We start from the raw sequence: 18,002 nt of genomic DNA, 5'->3' as shown, positions 1-18,002 counted from the left end.
TCTCTAAAGGATAGCCCTATCCAAAAGGTCTACGGAGTACACGAAGCCGAGGCTTGCTTGGCAGCACGACTTACGAATGGAATTAGGTGAGGAACTGTGGCAATACTGCTGCAGTAGCAAAATCTCGCTGAATGGACGCCACAGACTCACACATTTTAAGTTCTTGAATAGGACTTACTACATCCCAGAGAGGCTTCACAGGTATCATCTGCGTGAATCCTCCGAATGCGAATGGTGTAGGGCCCCTCTGGCGGACTTTCTGCATCTAGCGTGGATTTGCCCTATAGTCTTCTCCTTCTGGCAGGCAGTTTATGGGGAGATCAACAGAGTGATGCTTCTATCTTTGGCCCCAGACCCACTACTGGCCATTTTGGGCTACTCAAAGCCTTGCACCCCGTGCATAGGCGGCTTGCTGACATGGCGTTTTTAATTGCTAAGTGGTGCATTGCAAGGGCTTGATGAGAGGCCCTCCCCACACTCTCAAATTATGGAAGAGGGAATTAATATACTGATGCATACAATCGGAACTGTACAGCGACTTGATGCCCCCGAAGAATAGGCCTAAGAATTTTTGGTCCCTAATCCTTGACGGCACACTGATGATAGACGCACAGAATGGGGATAATGAAGGTGATGGGGACGCAAATGACAGAGAGGGACCGGATGAGGGGCACAATCCGGACGCGGCGCTTGCGCAAACACTTGATGAAACCCCTGTGAAAGTAATGACACAACTGTTGGGACGGGGTATGTGTAATGCTGTGTTACATCCTACGGTTATGCTTTCTACCCTGTACGTTTGTGGTCTGGGAGACTGGGAGCTGCGGACTGGTTTGTCCTATTTTGGCACTCATTTCTGCTAGTTAGAAGTATATATGGCTGCTGACAGTCTTGTAATGCTGCCATTTTACTTTTGCTGCCGAATGTAATTATTCCTATGATCGTGATGTATCACGCTTTGTTGTTTGTCCTTTTTTTAAAAACCTCAATAAACAAAGTTATTTTTTTTTAAAAAGTATTCGGGCTCTAACAGGGTCTTTGAATACTTTGGTAGCATGTTTTAACATGCCTTTTAGCATGGGCAGGGTGTGGGTGGAAGTCCTCTTCTAGGGGATCGGAGTGTAGTTCCACCCCATGGTAGTGAGCAGCCCTATTAATAAGTTGTGCAAAACCAATGTTATCATCATCAGGTGGTGATGGCCTGGAGGGATACAGATCAGGGTCTTTGTGTAGATCTGGATCTTGATTATAGTCATCCCATGGGTCTGTGTCCTGTGGTATGTTATGGGTGTCCTCATCCCCTAGTGGATCCCCATCCCCACCATCATCATCATCATCCTGTGGTGCAGGTGAGCGTGTAGTGATGGTAAGTTTGCTGGTGAGATAAATAAGTTAGGATCAATAGGAGGAGGAGGAGAGGGAGGTATATAAGGGGAGAATGTCCTTGCATTTGAGAGGTATGTGAGAGTCCTCTGGGAGATCTACTTTCCGTTTCTTAGGAGGTTTGGTGAGAAGGTGGCCAGTTTCGGGCCAATATGCAGTGTTTTCTGCTTTGGATCCGAAGATTCTAGAAAAGAAAGGTCTTTGAATGATATGTCTTGTTTCGGCGCCAGAAGCTTGGGTATGGAGTGTTCCTTAACGGGTTTAGGTTGTGAAGGTTTTGCAGGGGTTTTCAGCTCTGAAACCTTTCATGTGGGAGTTTTCGGCTCCGAGATTTTCTTCGGCTCTGAGATTTTCTTCGGCTCCGAGGCTTTAAGTTTGTCCTGTTTCGGCTCCAAAGCTTTCGGTTTGGTCCTGTTTCGGCTCTGAAGCTTTGACTTTTGGTGACCTCGGTGTCGAGGCTTTCGGCATTGAAGGGGTCTTCGGTGCCGGCAAGGAAGGGTGAGGCACCAGCTTGGTTTTAGTCTTCAGTGGCGAAGGTGTATGTTCGATGCCGGAATAGGGCTGACCCAAGCCAGAGTCGGAAGGCTTTTGTTTCGGTGTTATAGCAAGGCCCGAGGGCGGGCGTCAAATATGTTCATGGTGTTGACCTGAGCCCAAGGGTGAAGGTGCTACCGGAGCCTTGGGCTTGGGTTTGGTGGCAGCCTGAGTGTTAGTTCTCACTACCTGTTGAGTCGGGATGACGCTCTGCTCTTCCTCTGAGTCGTCGGCTTCGGACACGGAGATATGTTCTTCTGCAGGTTGGAGTTCTGAATGGACATTAGAACCTGCACCGAAGATGTCTGGAAATGAGCTGCTGCCGCTGGACATTTCGTGACAACGAGCCCGACGATCACGGATGGTTTTCTTCGACCGGACCAATGTACAGGCCTAGCAGTGCTTTTCCTCATGCTCGGGGGAGAGGCAGAGGTTACACACTTCGTGTAGGTCCATGAGTGGGAATTTACCATCACACCCAGGGGATTTTTTTAACTGAGTCCGTTCCATCGACAGCCGGAGTGGTCAGCGTGGGTAGGCCCAAAGGCCCGAGTCGAAGCACTTGGTTAAAGATTATTTGAAGTTAGAGGATTTCCCGTCCAAGAGTGTTCGAATACAATACCGACCCGGAGCTCAGCAAATCACATCCGAACCCGATGGCGGAAAAAAACAATCTGGGAATGGAGTCGATGCCCATGCACACTAACATCGTAAGGCGGAGTAACCTTTCGTAACTACAAAGACTTCTTCGAACAAAAACAACTGCAAACATCCAAGCCCAACACCAGATGGCGATCGATGCAAAGTATATAATCTACAGCTCATATGCCGCTCATACATTACTAATAACAACTGTTCAAGAATGAATATATTTTGAATAATAAAATTCACTGAATATTCTGAGTATCTGCACAGATGTTTAGTAAAAGCATAGTCATCCTTCTGCTGTAGCAATAGCATTCTAAAATTATCTTTTACATATGTCATTGTTGCAGTGTGCTAGACAAGCCTGGGCCTTAATCCTGTCAATTCATTCCACAAAGAATAGGATAACCAGTATTTGAGAATAAAAATAAATGCACATTCCATAAAGAAAGATGTAGGGTACATGTTTGTACTTACCAAGGGGCACAGAATGACATAACTGACAGAGCATACTAACATACAACAAGCATTTACAATGCAATGGTTTCGCCTTTGGAAAAGTTAGAGCTATTGGCATTGTAAATAACAAAATTTGTATTTATGTGTTGGTTTTGAAAACAGATAAATAAATGGCATTGTCATTTACATTGCCATTAGCTTAATCTCTCGCAAATGTGAGACCTATTGTACCCTACGGACGAGCTCAGCAGACAGCAATTACTACCACACACACACACACCCAGAGCCACACACACACACACACAGAGCCACACACACACACACACACACACACACACACACACACCCAGAGCCCCCCACACACACACACACACCCAGAGTCATATATATATATATATATATGTAAAGTAATTATCCAAATGTGGGCAATACAAGCACCTACGCTCAACAAGAGCTTTATCAAAGGGCTGGTTGGTGGTTGACCGTTTTGCATGAAGCACAAGAAATGTGCTTTACGGCTCACAGGCACTCATAAATGTCCTCTGAAGGGTAGACAGGCGCAAAGTTTCCTGGGAAGTAATGGAAGAGGAAAGGAAGAGAGGAAATGGCAGGATGAAGATTGAAGCGAGGGAAGGAAGAAAGGGTCAGGGAAGAATAAAAAGAGGAGACGTGAATAGAGAAAGAATGAGGGTGAACACAGTGGTATAAACTTGGAACACAGCTAAGTATGGTGGCCAGATTTTGAGAAGCAAAAAACTGGGACGCAAATACCAATACCATATTCAGAACAACAACAAGCTGCACTGTGTCCAAGGTAAAATTGCATGTATTGTCTTTACTCTGCCATAAATATTTACTTGTATGCATGTTCAATAAACACATGAGAAGGTGCGGCGTCGACAGAGTGTGAGGTGAGGTTGGGGAGGGGTGGGCTGCAGTATAGTGGGCAAAGGAGAGAGCGGGTGGGGGAGAGGCACTGGGCGGCAGGCGGGGCGGAGGAGGGGGCGAGAGTGCGGGGTATAGTGGGCAATTCAAGACAATAACACAGCAATGTGAAGAGTGGGGTGGCATAGCGAGCACTGAAGCAGGGCTGCGGCTGAAGCGAAATAAAAATGGCTTGTCACTACATGCAACATGAATATCAACGGCAGGAAGGGGCTTCAAAAGATGGGAGGGGGGGGGCGCGGTTATCCTTGGATTGCTTTCCCAGGAGGGTGGGGGCAGACGAGGTGCAGGGGGGGGAGATAGGCGGGCAGCTGCAGGGGCTAAAGCGCTGTCGGGTCATCGCGGAGCTGCACATGGTGCTTCAACGCTGGCTTCGGCCTTATGCTAGGGGCGGGGGGCCTCGCAAGTGAGCGTGACAAAAGTTTCCTAAAAAGTGACCAAAGGAGACGGGTACCAATTTGGTCGGAGGGGTGGGAATTGGGGGAGGCAGGGAGCTGCGGCAGGTAGCGGGAGAAGGAGGTTACGGGATGGCTGGTATTGCAAATAGAATAGGAAGTCCTCTTACGGTGCGCCAAGACAATGAAAGTTTTCGCTCCACAGAAGCTAACACCATTGTTTTCTAAATACGCTATGTGTGGCTCCATATTCAAAATGACCTTCGTTATACAGGGCCAGCAATTTAATTTTGGTCTAGGACAAAAAATACATTCACTATACATTGGTAGGCGGATTTGTGTCAACAGGTGGCTTCTATTCTTTGACTTCTCCCACCGGATATACTCTCTTGTGGTAAGCAGAGGTGACTCTGGGTGTTGTAGTGCTCGCTAGTGTTCTGTTTCTTTTAAAAAACTGTGTACATAGGCTTTTTCTTCTTTTCTCTTGCAGAGTGATTTGGCCCTGATGAGAATCCCTTCCAACTCCCAGGGATTCGAAACGCGTAGGCCTTCTTTCGTCCAGTGTCTGCTCTCCTTTTGTTGCCCTAGTGTTGATCTGTTGCCACACTAGCTGCCACGAGTTATACACCCATTTCTTGTTTAATAAGTTCTAGAATTCAGTGGATTCAAATGAAAATTAATGTGTGTTCAATGGTCACTGTGACATTTCTTTTATTTATACAGCAGACCCAATACTTAGCCCATTGGTGTATTCTTTACCCAGTTTTGGTTAAGCACTGTAGTATGAATGTATGAATGCTTGTGGTATGACTGTGAAATGATTGATCTATGAATGTATGGTTGATTTTATTGCTCTGTTTTGTGTCTGCCTTTTTCACCTTGTATATAAATTGTTCTGTCTATTGACAGTATATGTTGAAAGTTAAAATAAATTCACTTTCGAAAAATTCATTTTGTAGAATAAAAACAGCTATTGAATAGCATTTTCCCATTTTTGATCAGGAGACTTCTTTTGGTCGATGTATCAAATAGAGTATCAGTATTGGCACTTTTGTTCTGTTCTTCATAAGGGCCGTTAGGCATGTCCGAGGAGAGGGTCAGCGGAGGATGCCACTGCCCCCACCCCAGATTAGTTTAGTGTGACAATTTTGCAATGGCAGTGTAATTAGGAGGAACATTAAAGAACAAAGAGGGACACGCGAGAGAAATAAAGCATATACCTATATAAAGTTTTCTACAAGGCGGATGGTTAAAGGCACGGACAGCGGGAGGGGGGGGGGGTGGATTAACGGGCACACGGACAGCGGGAGGGGGGCGGGCAGGCACACGGACAGAACGAGGGTGGTCAGAAAACAGCCAGCGGGACAGGGAACAAGACGAACAATGAACACAAACATTGGTGAAAAAAAAAAAAAGAAAGTACACGCCCACAGTGGCCACGTCTTCATGACATTGCGGAGAGGGAAAGAATCGGCGGAACGCCCACCAATCGCCTCAGGAAATGACGGACAGTTTTCTCTTCCAATGGCTAGCCTCCATTTATGGAGCTAGCCAATGGAAGAGAGAGGCGGAACGAAGGCCACACTGTTCTAACATTAGATTTCGCCTGCGCCGAAAAGCTGCGCAGTGCGCGGCTTTCGACGAGGCGAAACCTAAAAACACCAGCAATATGGCTGTCAGACACCATTCTGGGATTGCACAGGGTAGAAAGAAGCCACTGGGCCTCAACTGTGGGGGTTAAGGTTGTTGCTGATGATATTCCAGGGTCTGACCTACTATAGCTCTACCAAATGAGTACAACACCTTTCACACTTGATTTTCAAGGTTGTGAGGTTGAGTAGTCACAAGGGTCTCAGGAATTCATCACGGGGGGGCTCAAGCACAGCACAACAATGAACCAATAGGCTAGCTAGCAGCTGGGAGCCAACCAACCTACATAGGTGGCGAATAGTTGAGCTCTTGACTGGTATCCCCAAAATCCATCAATATCTTGGAACATCCAACTGAGTGGTACGCACAAAAAACAAAGGTGTTCCCCTTTGGAAGCATAGAAGAGTGAGGGGAGGCCAGACTGGCAGCATTAAAAGAATCCCCAAACTTTTTTGAGCAAGTGAGGCACGGTCAGAAGAGTGAACAGGGACTGTTCATACCAGCTACTTATGGAGTGGGTTGCCTGTGGCACAACATCCAATGGGTGTGCATGGCAGAAGAAAAAAAAAAAGGTGCGGTAGCAGTTGCAACAATCAACAACAATGGCTGACACCTATGAGGGAACACCCATACTAAGTGAGCCCTAATGGAGACCTAAAGGTGCATGATTCAGATTCCATTGCAGGGGATAGGGGTATGGAATCCCCCTCCCTCCCTCCCTCCCTCTCTCATGTAACAGCACAATTTGAAGCGAACCACAAGAGCAATGCTGAAGATACCTAAGAACACACAAACGAGGTCCACAGAGAGAGCTTAAGACCATATTAAAATAAATTCATGTTTAAAGTACGCACCGCTATAAGATTTTCCAGCTACTATTAAGGACAAGAAGGTAACCACAGCAGCTTGACTTGAGCAAGGGATTGCTGACCCTCGGGGTCCAGTTAACCAACATGCCTCAGGGGTGCAGGAGGGGCACATAGGGGGTTACCCATTGGCAGGAGATGATGACACCCAACACCCCTCGTACTTGCGAATATCCTGAATCGGCACAGTAGCTTAGGAGAGGCAAACAAGATATTAGAAGACGAGCATGACAGCATATATAGTAGGAAATACACAGTTGATGGACAGAATGCAGAACAATGTCTTACATTCTCCCCAGTACAAAGATCTGGGCCTAAATCCATCAATTCTTTGCACTCCACACCACCCTAGGTCAGACACTGGCTATCTGCAAATCAGCCTTGACCCTGTGCCTCATGGGAACAGTCCAGCCCGAACAACCAAGCCATGTCTTTCCTAGACCGGAATCAAGCATTCAATGACCGGTTTCTGGCTATCAGCCTTCTTCAGCCTGGATAGCTTGACTCCAGTGATGTGGAGAGCCTGGGACTCACGTCTGAGCATACCCAGCCCACTCGGGGTGAAAATTGCAAAAAACACTTATATAGTAGGCTCTGCTGTGACTATATATTAGAGATAGCCTGTATGGAATGCGATAACAGACACATCCTGCATTAGGGGATGGATAGCAGCAGGCCCATCACAGATGGAGTAGGAGTGAGGGAGTTGGGGAGAAGAGGAGGTTATATTTAGAAGTTTAGTTAAGAAAAGACAGACTGATGCATCTTCATGGACCTAAGACTTAGACCAAGTTATTCACCAAACACAAAGTGGGAGATGACTAGAAATAACTAACTCAACATAATCTCATGGAACATCAACAGAGTGGGAAACTAGGTTAGGAGGGGACTGGTTCCCAAGATACTAAAACAACATAGTGCTGACACATCAATCCTACCAGAGACACACTTAATGGTTAACGCATGTCATTCCCTCGCAAGGAGTGAAGATGCTTCTGGCTTCTCCAAAGGCTCTATAGGGTGGGAATACTGACCCAAAAATCAACATCTTTAACACCATGGGATATTTAGGCTCATGGACAGGGAAATTACATGGCTGTGACGTGTGATGGTAAAGTAATAACTATGGCAATCTGCATTCCCCCAGCAACTCAGAAAGTCACGCTTAACAGAGTAAACGTGATCCTTCTGTAGCTCCTCGCAGGACCCATGATTGTAGTGGGAAATGTTACTGTGCTGCTGAATGTCACTCACATTGAACTCCCACACAGTTCAACCAGGAGAGACATTATTATCGTACATGGGTTTGGAATCATTTGGCAGAGCAGATTATTGGATGGTGGAGCATGAAGAAACACTCCTGTTGTGGAGAGCACTGCTCCCATTTGCACCTCAAAGTACAAGTTACTAACCTTCGGTAACAATACATCTGTATGAGACATATATTAGTTATGGATTCCTTACCTTAGAATTACCCCTAGACGTCAGACTGGATCCGGAGAATGTTTTTCGTAGCAGTACCCCTGCGCCTCGGTAGGCGGCGTCGTGATCGCCGGGATGACATTTTGGTATCTACTTAAGACGCCACCCTCGCGTGCTCACGTCAGTTTTTTACACGACATTCCACACCAGAAACGCAGAGCCATGCAATATACTGACCATTGGTGCGCAAAACTAGGGCCCTGAAAGGGTGTCCCTCACCCTAGAAGTCAGTTTGCAGAAAGGGAAAGATGGGTGGGGAGGTAAGGAATCTTTAACTAATATATGTCTCTTACAGATATATCATTACCTAAGATAAGTAACTTGCTCATCTGAAAGAGACAATTAGGTATAGATTCCTTACCTTAGAATAGATACTCCAGCAAAACCAACCTCAGAGGTGGGTCTGCAAACTAAGTTCACACAAGAAATTCCTGGAGAACTGAATGGCCAAAGAAGCCATCTCTCTGGACTTGGCTGTCCAGGCAGTAGTGTTTCGTGAACGTGTGCAGGGATGCCCACGTGGCTGCCTGGCAGATGCCACTGAGGGGGAACTCCACGTCCCACATCAGTAGTGGCTGCCGTCGCCCTGGTAGAATGGGCGTGCAGTCCTACCGAAGGCTCCTCCTTTGCCAAGGAATAACAAATTTTGATGCAAATAACGACCCACTGAGAGATGGTCTGTTTTTGCACGGCCCGAACTTTCGTGGCGCCCACATAGCCAACTAAGAGCTGGTCATCCACCCGGAATTGTTTTGTGCGATCCAGATAGAAAGAAAGCTCACGTTTGGATCCACACGGTGGAGCCTTTCTTCCTCTGAAGGATGTGGGGCGGGAAGAAGGTGGGCAAAGTGATGGTCTGTCCAATGTGGAAGGAGGTAACCACTTTGGGGAGAAAATAAGGTTGAGTTCGAAGGACAACCTTGTCCGGATGAACAGCAAGGAAAGGATGCTTAGAAAACAGAGCCTTAAGATCACTCACCCTGCAACAGAGGTGATGGCAATCAGAAAAGCAGTTTTTAAAGATAGAAGTCTGAGAGGACAATTGTGAAGTGGCTTGAAAGGAGCGCACATAAGGTAAGTCAAAACCAGCTTCAAGTCCCACTGGGGCATCACGAAAGGAACAAGAGGAAAGAGATGAGTAATGCCCTTAAGAAATCTATTTACAATAGGGTACTTGAAAAGAGAAGGTTGATCATCACTTTCGTGAACACCCGAGGAGCGCTGGTAAAGCCAAAGGGGAGCACCATAAACTGAAAGTGCTCATGGCCCACTGTGAACCGTAGGTAATGCCTATGGGCCGGCGTGACGGGGATGTGGAAATAGGCATTCTACAAGTCCAACGCTACCATCCAGGGTTGAGGGCAGACAGGAACTGAGACAATGTCAACATTTTGAACTTCTCCTTCCGGAGGACGCGGTTGACGTTCCTGAGATCCAAGATAGGAACGCAGGCCTTTTTTCTACTTGGGCACCAGAAAGTAGTGGGAAAAACAGCCATGTCCTACTTCTGGGGCAGGAACTCACTTGATAGCCCCCTTGGGCAAGAGAGCCGTAACTTCTTGATTGAGAAGGGCCACGTGATCCACTGACATGCGATGGAATTGTGGTGGCATGGATAACGGGGTAGTCTCGAAGTGGAGGGAGTAGCCCCTTCGGACTATCAGCAAAACCCACCTGGCCAGTGGGAGAGATGATGGGGGATCCTGCCGCCCACTGGCAACTGGTGGCCCTGAAAGGACAACTAGTAGGGTTTGGAGGCTGCTGCAGAGGGGACACTGGTGGACTGACCCTCCCGCTGGCTCCCTGACCCACCACGCAGGGACCCATGTCTCCGGCCGCCCTGAGGCTGAACAGTTTGCGCAGGCCTGTGGCTCTAGGCGGAAAGTGGTGGTGCACACCTTCTGTAGCCACAAAAGGGGCAAAAAGCAGACTGCGCGGGCCAGAAATGGCAGCGAGGCCCAAGGATCTGGCCGTAGCCCTAGAATCCTTAAAGCGCTCGAGCGCGTTGCCCGCTTTGTCGCCAAACAAGCGACGGCCATCAAAAGGCATGTCCAGAAGAGTTGATCGGAAATTACCCAAAAAGCCAGTGGACCTCAGCCAGGCGTAGCGATGCAGGGATAACATTGAAATCATTCTGCCTAGAGAGTCAGCGGGGTCCAGCCCACACCTAATGGCGAACTTCACTTCATTTCTGCCCTCAGCGACTCCACAGGAGAGAGTGGCCCGGGCCTCACCTGGACACTGTGGCGGCACCTGCGCAACCGCATCCCACACACAGCCCAAAGACATGCAGTGTTCACCGATCGTAGTCCCAAGCTGGCAGAAGAAAACATAGTCTTCTGAAGATGATCCAGCTTCTTGGATTCCATATCTGGGAGAGCAGTAGGGAATTTGCCCTTAGAAGTAGAGGCTTGGACCACCAAGCTCTCAAGGGTAGGGTACTGGGAGAGGAAAAGTGGGTCGCCTGGGCGGTGGTAGCGGCCATTCATCCTGTCCACAGGAGCCCCTGTGCTGGGACCAAGTTCCCAGAAGGATGTCCGTGAGGGCCTCATTGAATGGCAGCAGGGGCTCCTAAGAGGCTGCTGCCGGTTGAAGCACCTTGCTCAGGAGGCAAATCCTGACGACCACCATAGAAAGCTCTAGGTTCAAGGCCTCAGGCGCCCTATGCAACACCACAGCGTACGAGGCTCCCTCCTCCGTAGCCATGGTAAGGGGAGAAAGCATACCAGGGTTTGGTGAGGTATCCAGACCACTGGATCACCCAACTCCTATCTCCAGTCCGGTTCACGTAACTGGTCAGCTAAAGAATCACCAGACCCCTCCTAGTCCTCTTCTGGCTGCCACTCAGGGCGAAAAGGAACACCAGGATAGAACAATGGTACAAAAGTACCACTCCGTGCCAGATCCGGCATTGGTCGATGTTGGACTGGCACTGTGTCCAGGTCAGGATGGAGGCCGGTGTTGACGCCGGCTGGGGACACTATCCTACTCGGAGGGGGTGGAGGAGTCGTTAGGGGATTTGACGCCGGAAGGGGTGTCTTAAGGTCGACCAGCGCCGATCCGGATCCAGGCCTGGATCCCTGGAGGTCCTGCGGTGCCGGGCCAAAGCCGCTGGTTTCGAAGGCCAAGAACCCCCAGGCGAGTCTGTGACCCGAAGGCACTACGGCGGAGTCGGGCTGTGCATTGATTGAGTGAAGGGCTTCGTAAAAACTACAGAGTTGGGCAGGGATCGCTCCGGCTCCCGGAAAAGGAGGGAAGCTCAGAGCCGACCCAGAAGGCTCTGCCGGCAGAGCCGCTGGACGAACATCATTTGCATCACACTTCGCAACGGCTGATGGACGGGGAGAACGCAGAGAGCGATTATGCTTCTTCGCCTTCTTTTTGTGCTACGACTTACCCAAAGACAAAGGCTTCGACGATGAGTGGTGGTGATGGCTCCGTGACTGGTCCGGTGACCTCCCTCTCGACCCGGACCTTGAGCAGCGTGGAGAGTACTGCCGGGCCTCAAGAAGCTTTCGGGACCACTTTGGGTTCATGGCCCGGCAGTCGGAGCACGACTTCGGGTCGTGGTCGCGCTTCAAACACCAAAGAGACACGATGTGCGGGTCCGTAACCGACATCAATTTGCGACAGGAGGTTAGAGGACAGGACATCCCTACCTGCACCAGGAGTCGAACAACTCTAAAAGAAGTCGCCAAAAGTCAAAGAATATTAGTCAAAAAGTGATTAGAGGTACTGCTCTCTCCGGGTATGCGCTGGCTGGTGCGGAAAAAAGAAAGAACGGACGTCAACGCAAGAGAGTGGCGTCTAAGTAGATACCGCAAAGTCATCTCGGCGATCACGACGCTGACGACAAATGCAGAGTTGACTGACTCCACCTACCAACGCACAGAGGTACTGCTACGAATACATTTCTCTGGTTCCAGTCTGACGCCTGTGGGTATTTCCAAGGTAAGGAATCTATAACAAATTGTCTCTTTCAGATTAAATCTGAACTGCTCAAAGGGGAGTGGGCAGGTTCAAACACACAAAAGTGCTTTTGAGGTGCCTACTGGAAGACGAAATTGGAGTTACACATTTAACCACCTGGGCTGGACCTGTTGAATTTGGAACTGGCATTACGAGTCAAGGTGCTGGAGCAGACTTAGAACTGCCTCAGATCAGGAGAAGGAGCAAGATATAACAGCTTTGGATCTCAGGCATCAAGTCAGAACCACCCACATGTGTAACATAAAAAATAACTTGGGCCAAAGTACCACAAAATTATAAAATAAGTGGGTATCTGTGCTCCCTGATAGCTCATTCTATGAGGGGACGGAACTCCCTGTGTGGTAGATAAAATATCTACTCTGTTACCTGCTTCATCTGGAGCCAACCATGCTCTAAAGCTCCCAGACAACTGTGTGGTAACCGCAGACAAGTAAACACTCCTTGCTGCTATGGAGTCTCCTTATCCATCCACCTCAGAGGTATGTGTGATTATTCATGCAGCAATTGTGTCACTTGGTTTAGCATACTTTAGCAAAATTTTCTTTCACATTTGGAGGTGAGAGGCTGGGCACAATGAGAGCCACTGTTTGCTTCAGGCACCTGAATGCACTGTGTATATAGAGCTGTAAAGTGGACCCATGACATATCAACATCCGAACCTTGCCTTTTAGCTAACAGCTCTCTTATTTCTGAGATTTCTTTAGTTGATAGACACAATGCAAAAGTAAGACTACAAGTTATGGAATACCATTGGTGTTAGGCTAAACAGCAATGACTTGCAGAAGATATCACATATGACATGGGTCACTCAACAGCTACAGTAACGTGGCATCTGAGCAGGATCAGCCTTAGCTCGGAGACCCTTGATGGCATCATGCTAGGGACCTTGATGAAACTCAAGTGGGGTCTTTGACATAAATTGCTCATGCATACTTGTCCAAAATATAAGTATGTGTACAGGGATCACAAACATAGCATTGCATTGTCTTTCGGAAAATGCTTTGAGGGGATAAAGAATATTAACAAGTACTACTTATTATTAACTGCCATTTCTGCTTCCAAAACATAAAAGATCATTCACCAACATGGTGATAGGTAGCAATAAAGGCTAACAATATTTATACTAGCCAATCGCAAGAAACTATATTCCTCTTTCTTCGTAAGGATGTAAAAGGCACCTCTCATCATACTGCAGACCGCTAACTTCAAATTGATCTTTTCTCCCAATAAGCAAAAGGGTAATCCTAATGAGACTAATGTACCCCAACTTCAGGAGGATATTGGAGTAGGGCAAAAAGGACAAAAGTCAGGTGGAGAATAAGGATTGTACAATGTGCAACCACAGATGGAGCCGTAACCATTTCCATAAGACTCTTTGACACTCGACAGTAAAAACATGCAGCAGTGCCAAGGTAGTACAACACCTCCCCTAGGTACACCTGAAGACAGAAACTGCTTATAAAGAAGACTAAGAAATAGTTCTGTGTTTGGAGCCCTTGCTCAGCCCTTTACATCTCAGCAGAAAATATGAAAGTGTTGACATTGGGAGTCAACAGATGTGTAAACTACCTTTAGCTACTCCTAGCATATTGATGAAGCGATTTCATGATTGACACCGTTCCAACTCAGGGAAAAAATGTAGATTATATGTAAAATTTTAAAATATAGCTCTGCCATTATTATGCATGTATCACTGAACTAGCAGCTTGCAGATGAACACAAAGCAGAGTTCGATTAGGACCCATTAATAAATAATAAAGTAAAACACAGTCTTAGCACAACGTTCCAAAGAACATTCATGTCTCAAGTCACCAAAGGACGTTTGATCTCAAATGAATAGCTTATCAATAAAGAAAGGGCATCAACTACAAATCAAATATCCAGCACAGCAAATACACAACAAAGAAAACAATGGCAAAGAAGGGCACAGTTCCACATGAGCACTGACAAAAAAACAAATCAGGATACAGATATCCAGTGGCAGTATGTACCTTCATAGAACATGTAATGGGATATCGTAGGTGTGTAAATGCTGTTCACCGAGGATGCCACATTTCTATGTGTCTTTCAGAGCGAACATGGAAGGATCTTATTAAGTGACATGATTGATGGCGTCTAGCTGTATCCATTGAGGACAGAGTAGGGTATAACTATGTAGCTACTTTCATGGGAATGAAGGAAAGGGTACAGGTTAGGTGTGCAGAAGAAGGCGGCCCCCAATGAAACAAACATGTCCAGAGATTAACTATTAATAGTCAAAGAGTTCTACCCACTCTGCCCAGGTGGACAAAGTACCTACTTGGTGACCACCTACAAAGAAAACACCTTTACCTAAAGGACTCCGCAGTCCAACAAAGTAAAGCAGTTTCCTTATTTGTATTTCCATATGCTTACCATCACCCGCTGTATCTAAAGAACGAAGATACTGCAGTTCCTCAGATGCTTTATCCCTCACAGCTTCCAGCTCTCCCACATGGTCGCTCAATTTAATGATATTCATAAAGGCCTCATAGTTGCAATTAGAATCACGAATCTAAAAAAATATAGGAAATTACTAGAAATAATCTTCAATGACAAGAAAGACAGATTTTGTGTGACCAAGTATTTTAGTGTATTCACATAATATGATAATTAATTTAACAGTAACTGATATCATCTTTCACCTTATTGAGAGGAAGAGTGGCTGGGTCCAAGTTAAACATGGAATGCTGGGCAGGAAAGAGGTGAATATGGCGCAATGGAGAAGGTTTTGGTGTGCGGCGTACAGTACAAGAAAGTTATCATATAGTGGGAAGAGTGAACTGAACTTTTCCAGCGAAGGCGGGCATCTGGGTAAGAATCATCGAACCAGGTTATGCTCAGAAGGGATTGTCATTTAAAGTGATGGAGCAGCCTATGAATATACACACCCATGCATTACAATCAACAAAAGAGATGCCTTTACTTAAAAGGATGTTAGGACTTTCACATATGAAAATATCATTAAGGAGTAATCTTACCATCCAGATGACATACTGATTAATATAATCAGGGTCACTTAGTTGATTAATTAATGGAAGAAGAATTCCTCGTGAAAGGATTTCCTGCAAGGAAAAAATCAAATTATTAATTTTTGGTTTTCACCTTATAAGGCTTGATAAACATATGTGGAATTAGGCAATGGACAGAGTCTTGGCCAGTGTGCATAATCAATTACGGAACTACCTAAACAAAACAAAAACAAAAATTCTGGTCCGAAAAAATATTCCAACTGCACAGAAACTCCCACTTTTGAAAAGGGTGCGGACACTCCAGATTTTCTTTTACAGGTTTTGCTACCAACTAGGCATTCACATTTACTGTACACCCATTTCGAGGTGTAATAGAAATGAAACCTAACCAAGTATATTTGACATCCTTTTGGGAACAAGACCAAAAGAAAGGCTGCTCATTAGGTGAAATACAGGCTTTCAGGTCACCAAAAAAATACCAAATCTGGTATCATAAGTGCCAATACAAGTGGGAGGGATAATTCAAGAACCATGCAGACATCAGTATGGCTACGGATCAGAATATACATGGTGTAAAGCTAACCACACCAGTCTCCTCTTTTCCACCAGCATTAGCAGGGCACCTGGTGATAATCATACAGTTGTGTTTTGAGTTTACCTTGGCAAAGCCTGGGTCATAAGATGGTGACCTGTGTTTTTAATCCATTTCAGAAACTGCTGATCTTACTCAGCTACTATCAAAAATAAAATCCCCAGCTGCACCAAATATATCATATAAGGGGCAGGAAGGTATTTACCAGAGTGTAAGACATTGACGTATTTGGGGTGGGTGACAACCCACCCAAGAGAATAATCCTAACCCTGACAGAGTGACCCTCAAATTAACTAAATTAACCTGAGCTTCACCACCTAAATTATCCTGAGCTCTCCCTGACCTTTTTCTTTTTTCCCCCTCTATTTTTCTGTGGATCTTGTTTCTCATGATCGCTAATAACTCCCGTATTGAATTTGTAAACTCTCTGTAATTAATGTGATTATTTTTGTAATTTGAAACATGTTGACTTATGTTAAGCGCCAGACCTAGTTTTTTGGCAGATGCCCGGTGGAGCTACCTGATGGCTATAGAGGAGATGGCCCCATTTGGCCGTCACCTACCCAGCCGGACATTGGGCAGACCTTCCTTTGTCTCGCCTTTTGCATTCCCTCTCCCACCCCTTTACCCAACCCCAGTTTTCCCTCTATCCTCCATTTTGTTTCATCCCCTACGCTTTTTAAATCTTTTTCCGTTGAGACCTAGCTATTTGGCCGATGCCCGTGGAGCTACCTGATAGCTATAGAGGAGATGGGCTGAGGACTTCCCCCTCGGCAGTCACCTATCCAGCCGAACTTTGGGCAGACTCTCCCTCGTCTCTCCACCCTATTTCCTCCTACCCCTTTACCCTACCCCCTCTCCATATAAGTTCCATTTATCTTGTCTTTATGCTCTTAAAATGTTTTCTAGTAACTGATGTAATTTTGTAACTTTGTGAAACCCTATGTAAAGCGCTCTGATAACTCCGGGTCTAGCCAGCGCTATATAAAACTCAAATAAAAAAATAAAATAAATACAAGTATTTATGTAGTACTGAAGCAGTCCTAAAAATGCAAAATATTAAATATTCCATACCAAAATAGAAAAACAGAGTAAAAATTAGAAAGCAACACTGCACCAATATATCAAGAATATGTAGAAATCGTGCCTAAAAGCATAAAGCACTAATGATTGTCAATGATTGCAGTAGACTGGGACTTCGGCACGATTTTAGGCCGACCCAGATAGATTGTGTCAGATACACCAACCAGGTTATCCTGGCCAAAGACTTTACCTGCTGACTTAGGGGGTCATTAGGATCGCGGACAGACTTGAGTCCGTCTGCGACCCCAGAGTAGGAGGGAACGCACGCATGGGCTGCGGCGTTCCCTCTGTGCAGATTAGGATGTGACCGCCAGGGTGGCGGTCACATCCTCTATCTTTGACATTGCGGCGGGAGCAGCTTCAAGCAGCACCCGCCGCAATGTTAAAAATGCATGCACCACATTTACGTGCACAATGCAGCAAGCACCGCGCGGTGCCTGCTGCTTTGTGCACGCAAATGCATGGGGGTACCATAGGTACTCCCCATGTGCACCCTCCACCCCCCCTTCACCCAGGTGGCCCACAACGGGCCCCCGAAGTGAAGGTCCGTATGCTTTTCCACAGCGGAAAAGCCGCCGCGGAAAAGCATACGTTTTACACCATCCTGATATGGCTGGCGGTGTCTGATAGACACCGCCAGCCATGTTAAAGCTTTTCCGCCGTGGTCGGAAGGCGACCGCGGCGGAAAGGCTGGGGACGGATTACAAGACCCACCGCCATCCTAATATGGCGGTGGGTCTTTCGAGGCTCCACAGCGGTTTTCCCGCATTCTCTGGGCCGGCGCTATCATAATCGGCCCTTTAGTTTTAAGTCCCAATACACCACAGGAGTACATTTCAAGAGCTTCCCAGGGCCACTGGGGAGGCACTTAGAGACTTGCAAGTAATCAGGCAGAGACCAACAGCGCGTGAGTGTTCTGGAGACAAGAGTGACGGAAACGGAGGAGGGCCAGACCGACATGGAGAAGAAACTAAGAAGTATGGACAAA

General features: G+C 46.7%; 1 protein-coding gene across 10 annotated transcripts in view; it reads right to left on the bottom strand.

The window, feature by feature from the left end:
• The window catches only part of SNX13 (sorting nexin 13), a 598,803-nt gene that overhangs the window by 302,790 nt on the left and 278,011 nt on the right, over positions 1-18,002 (bottom strand). For all 10 annotated transcript variants that reach the window (XM_086941899.1, XM_086941902.1, XM_086941894.1 and 7 more), the window contains 2 exons: positions 15,349-15,432; positions 14,744-14,882 (listed from right to left, as the gene is read on the bottom strand). In XM_086941899.1, the coding sequence (XP_086798025.1) occupies positions 14,744-14,882; positions 15,349-15,432 (223 nt within the window). The remainder of the gene's footprint in view (positions 1-14,743; positions 14,883-15,348; positions 15,433-18,002) is intronic.

Source organism: Lissotriton vulgaris, chromosome 10 (genome assembly GCF_964263255.1).
Source record: "Lissotriton vulgaris chromosome 10, aLisVul1.2, whole genome shotgun sequence".
NCBI classification, from domain to species: Eukaryota; Metazoa; Chordata; class Amphibia; order Caudata; family Salamandridae; genus Lissotriton; species Lissotriton vulgaris.
This window is presented reverse-complemented; position numbering and strand designations above follow the sequence as displayed.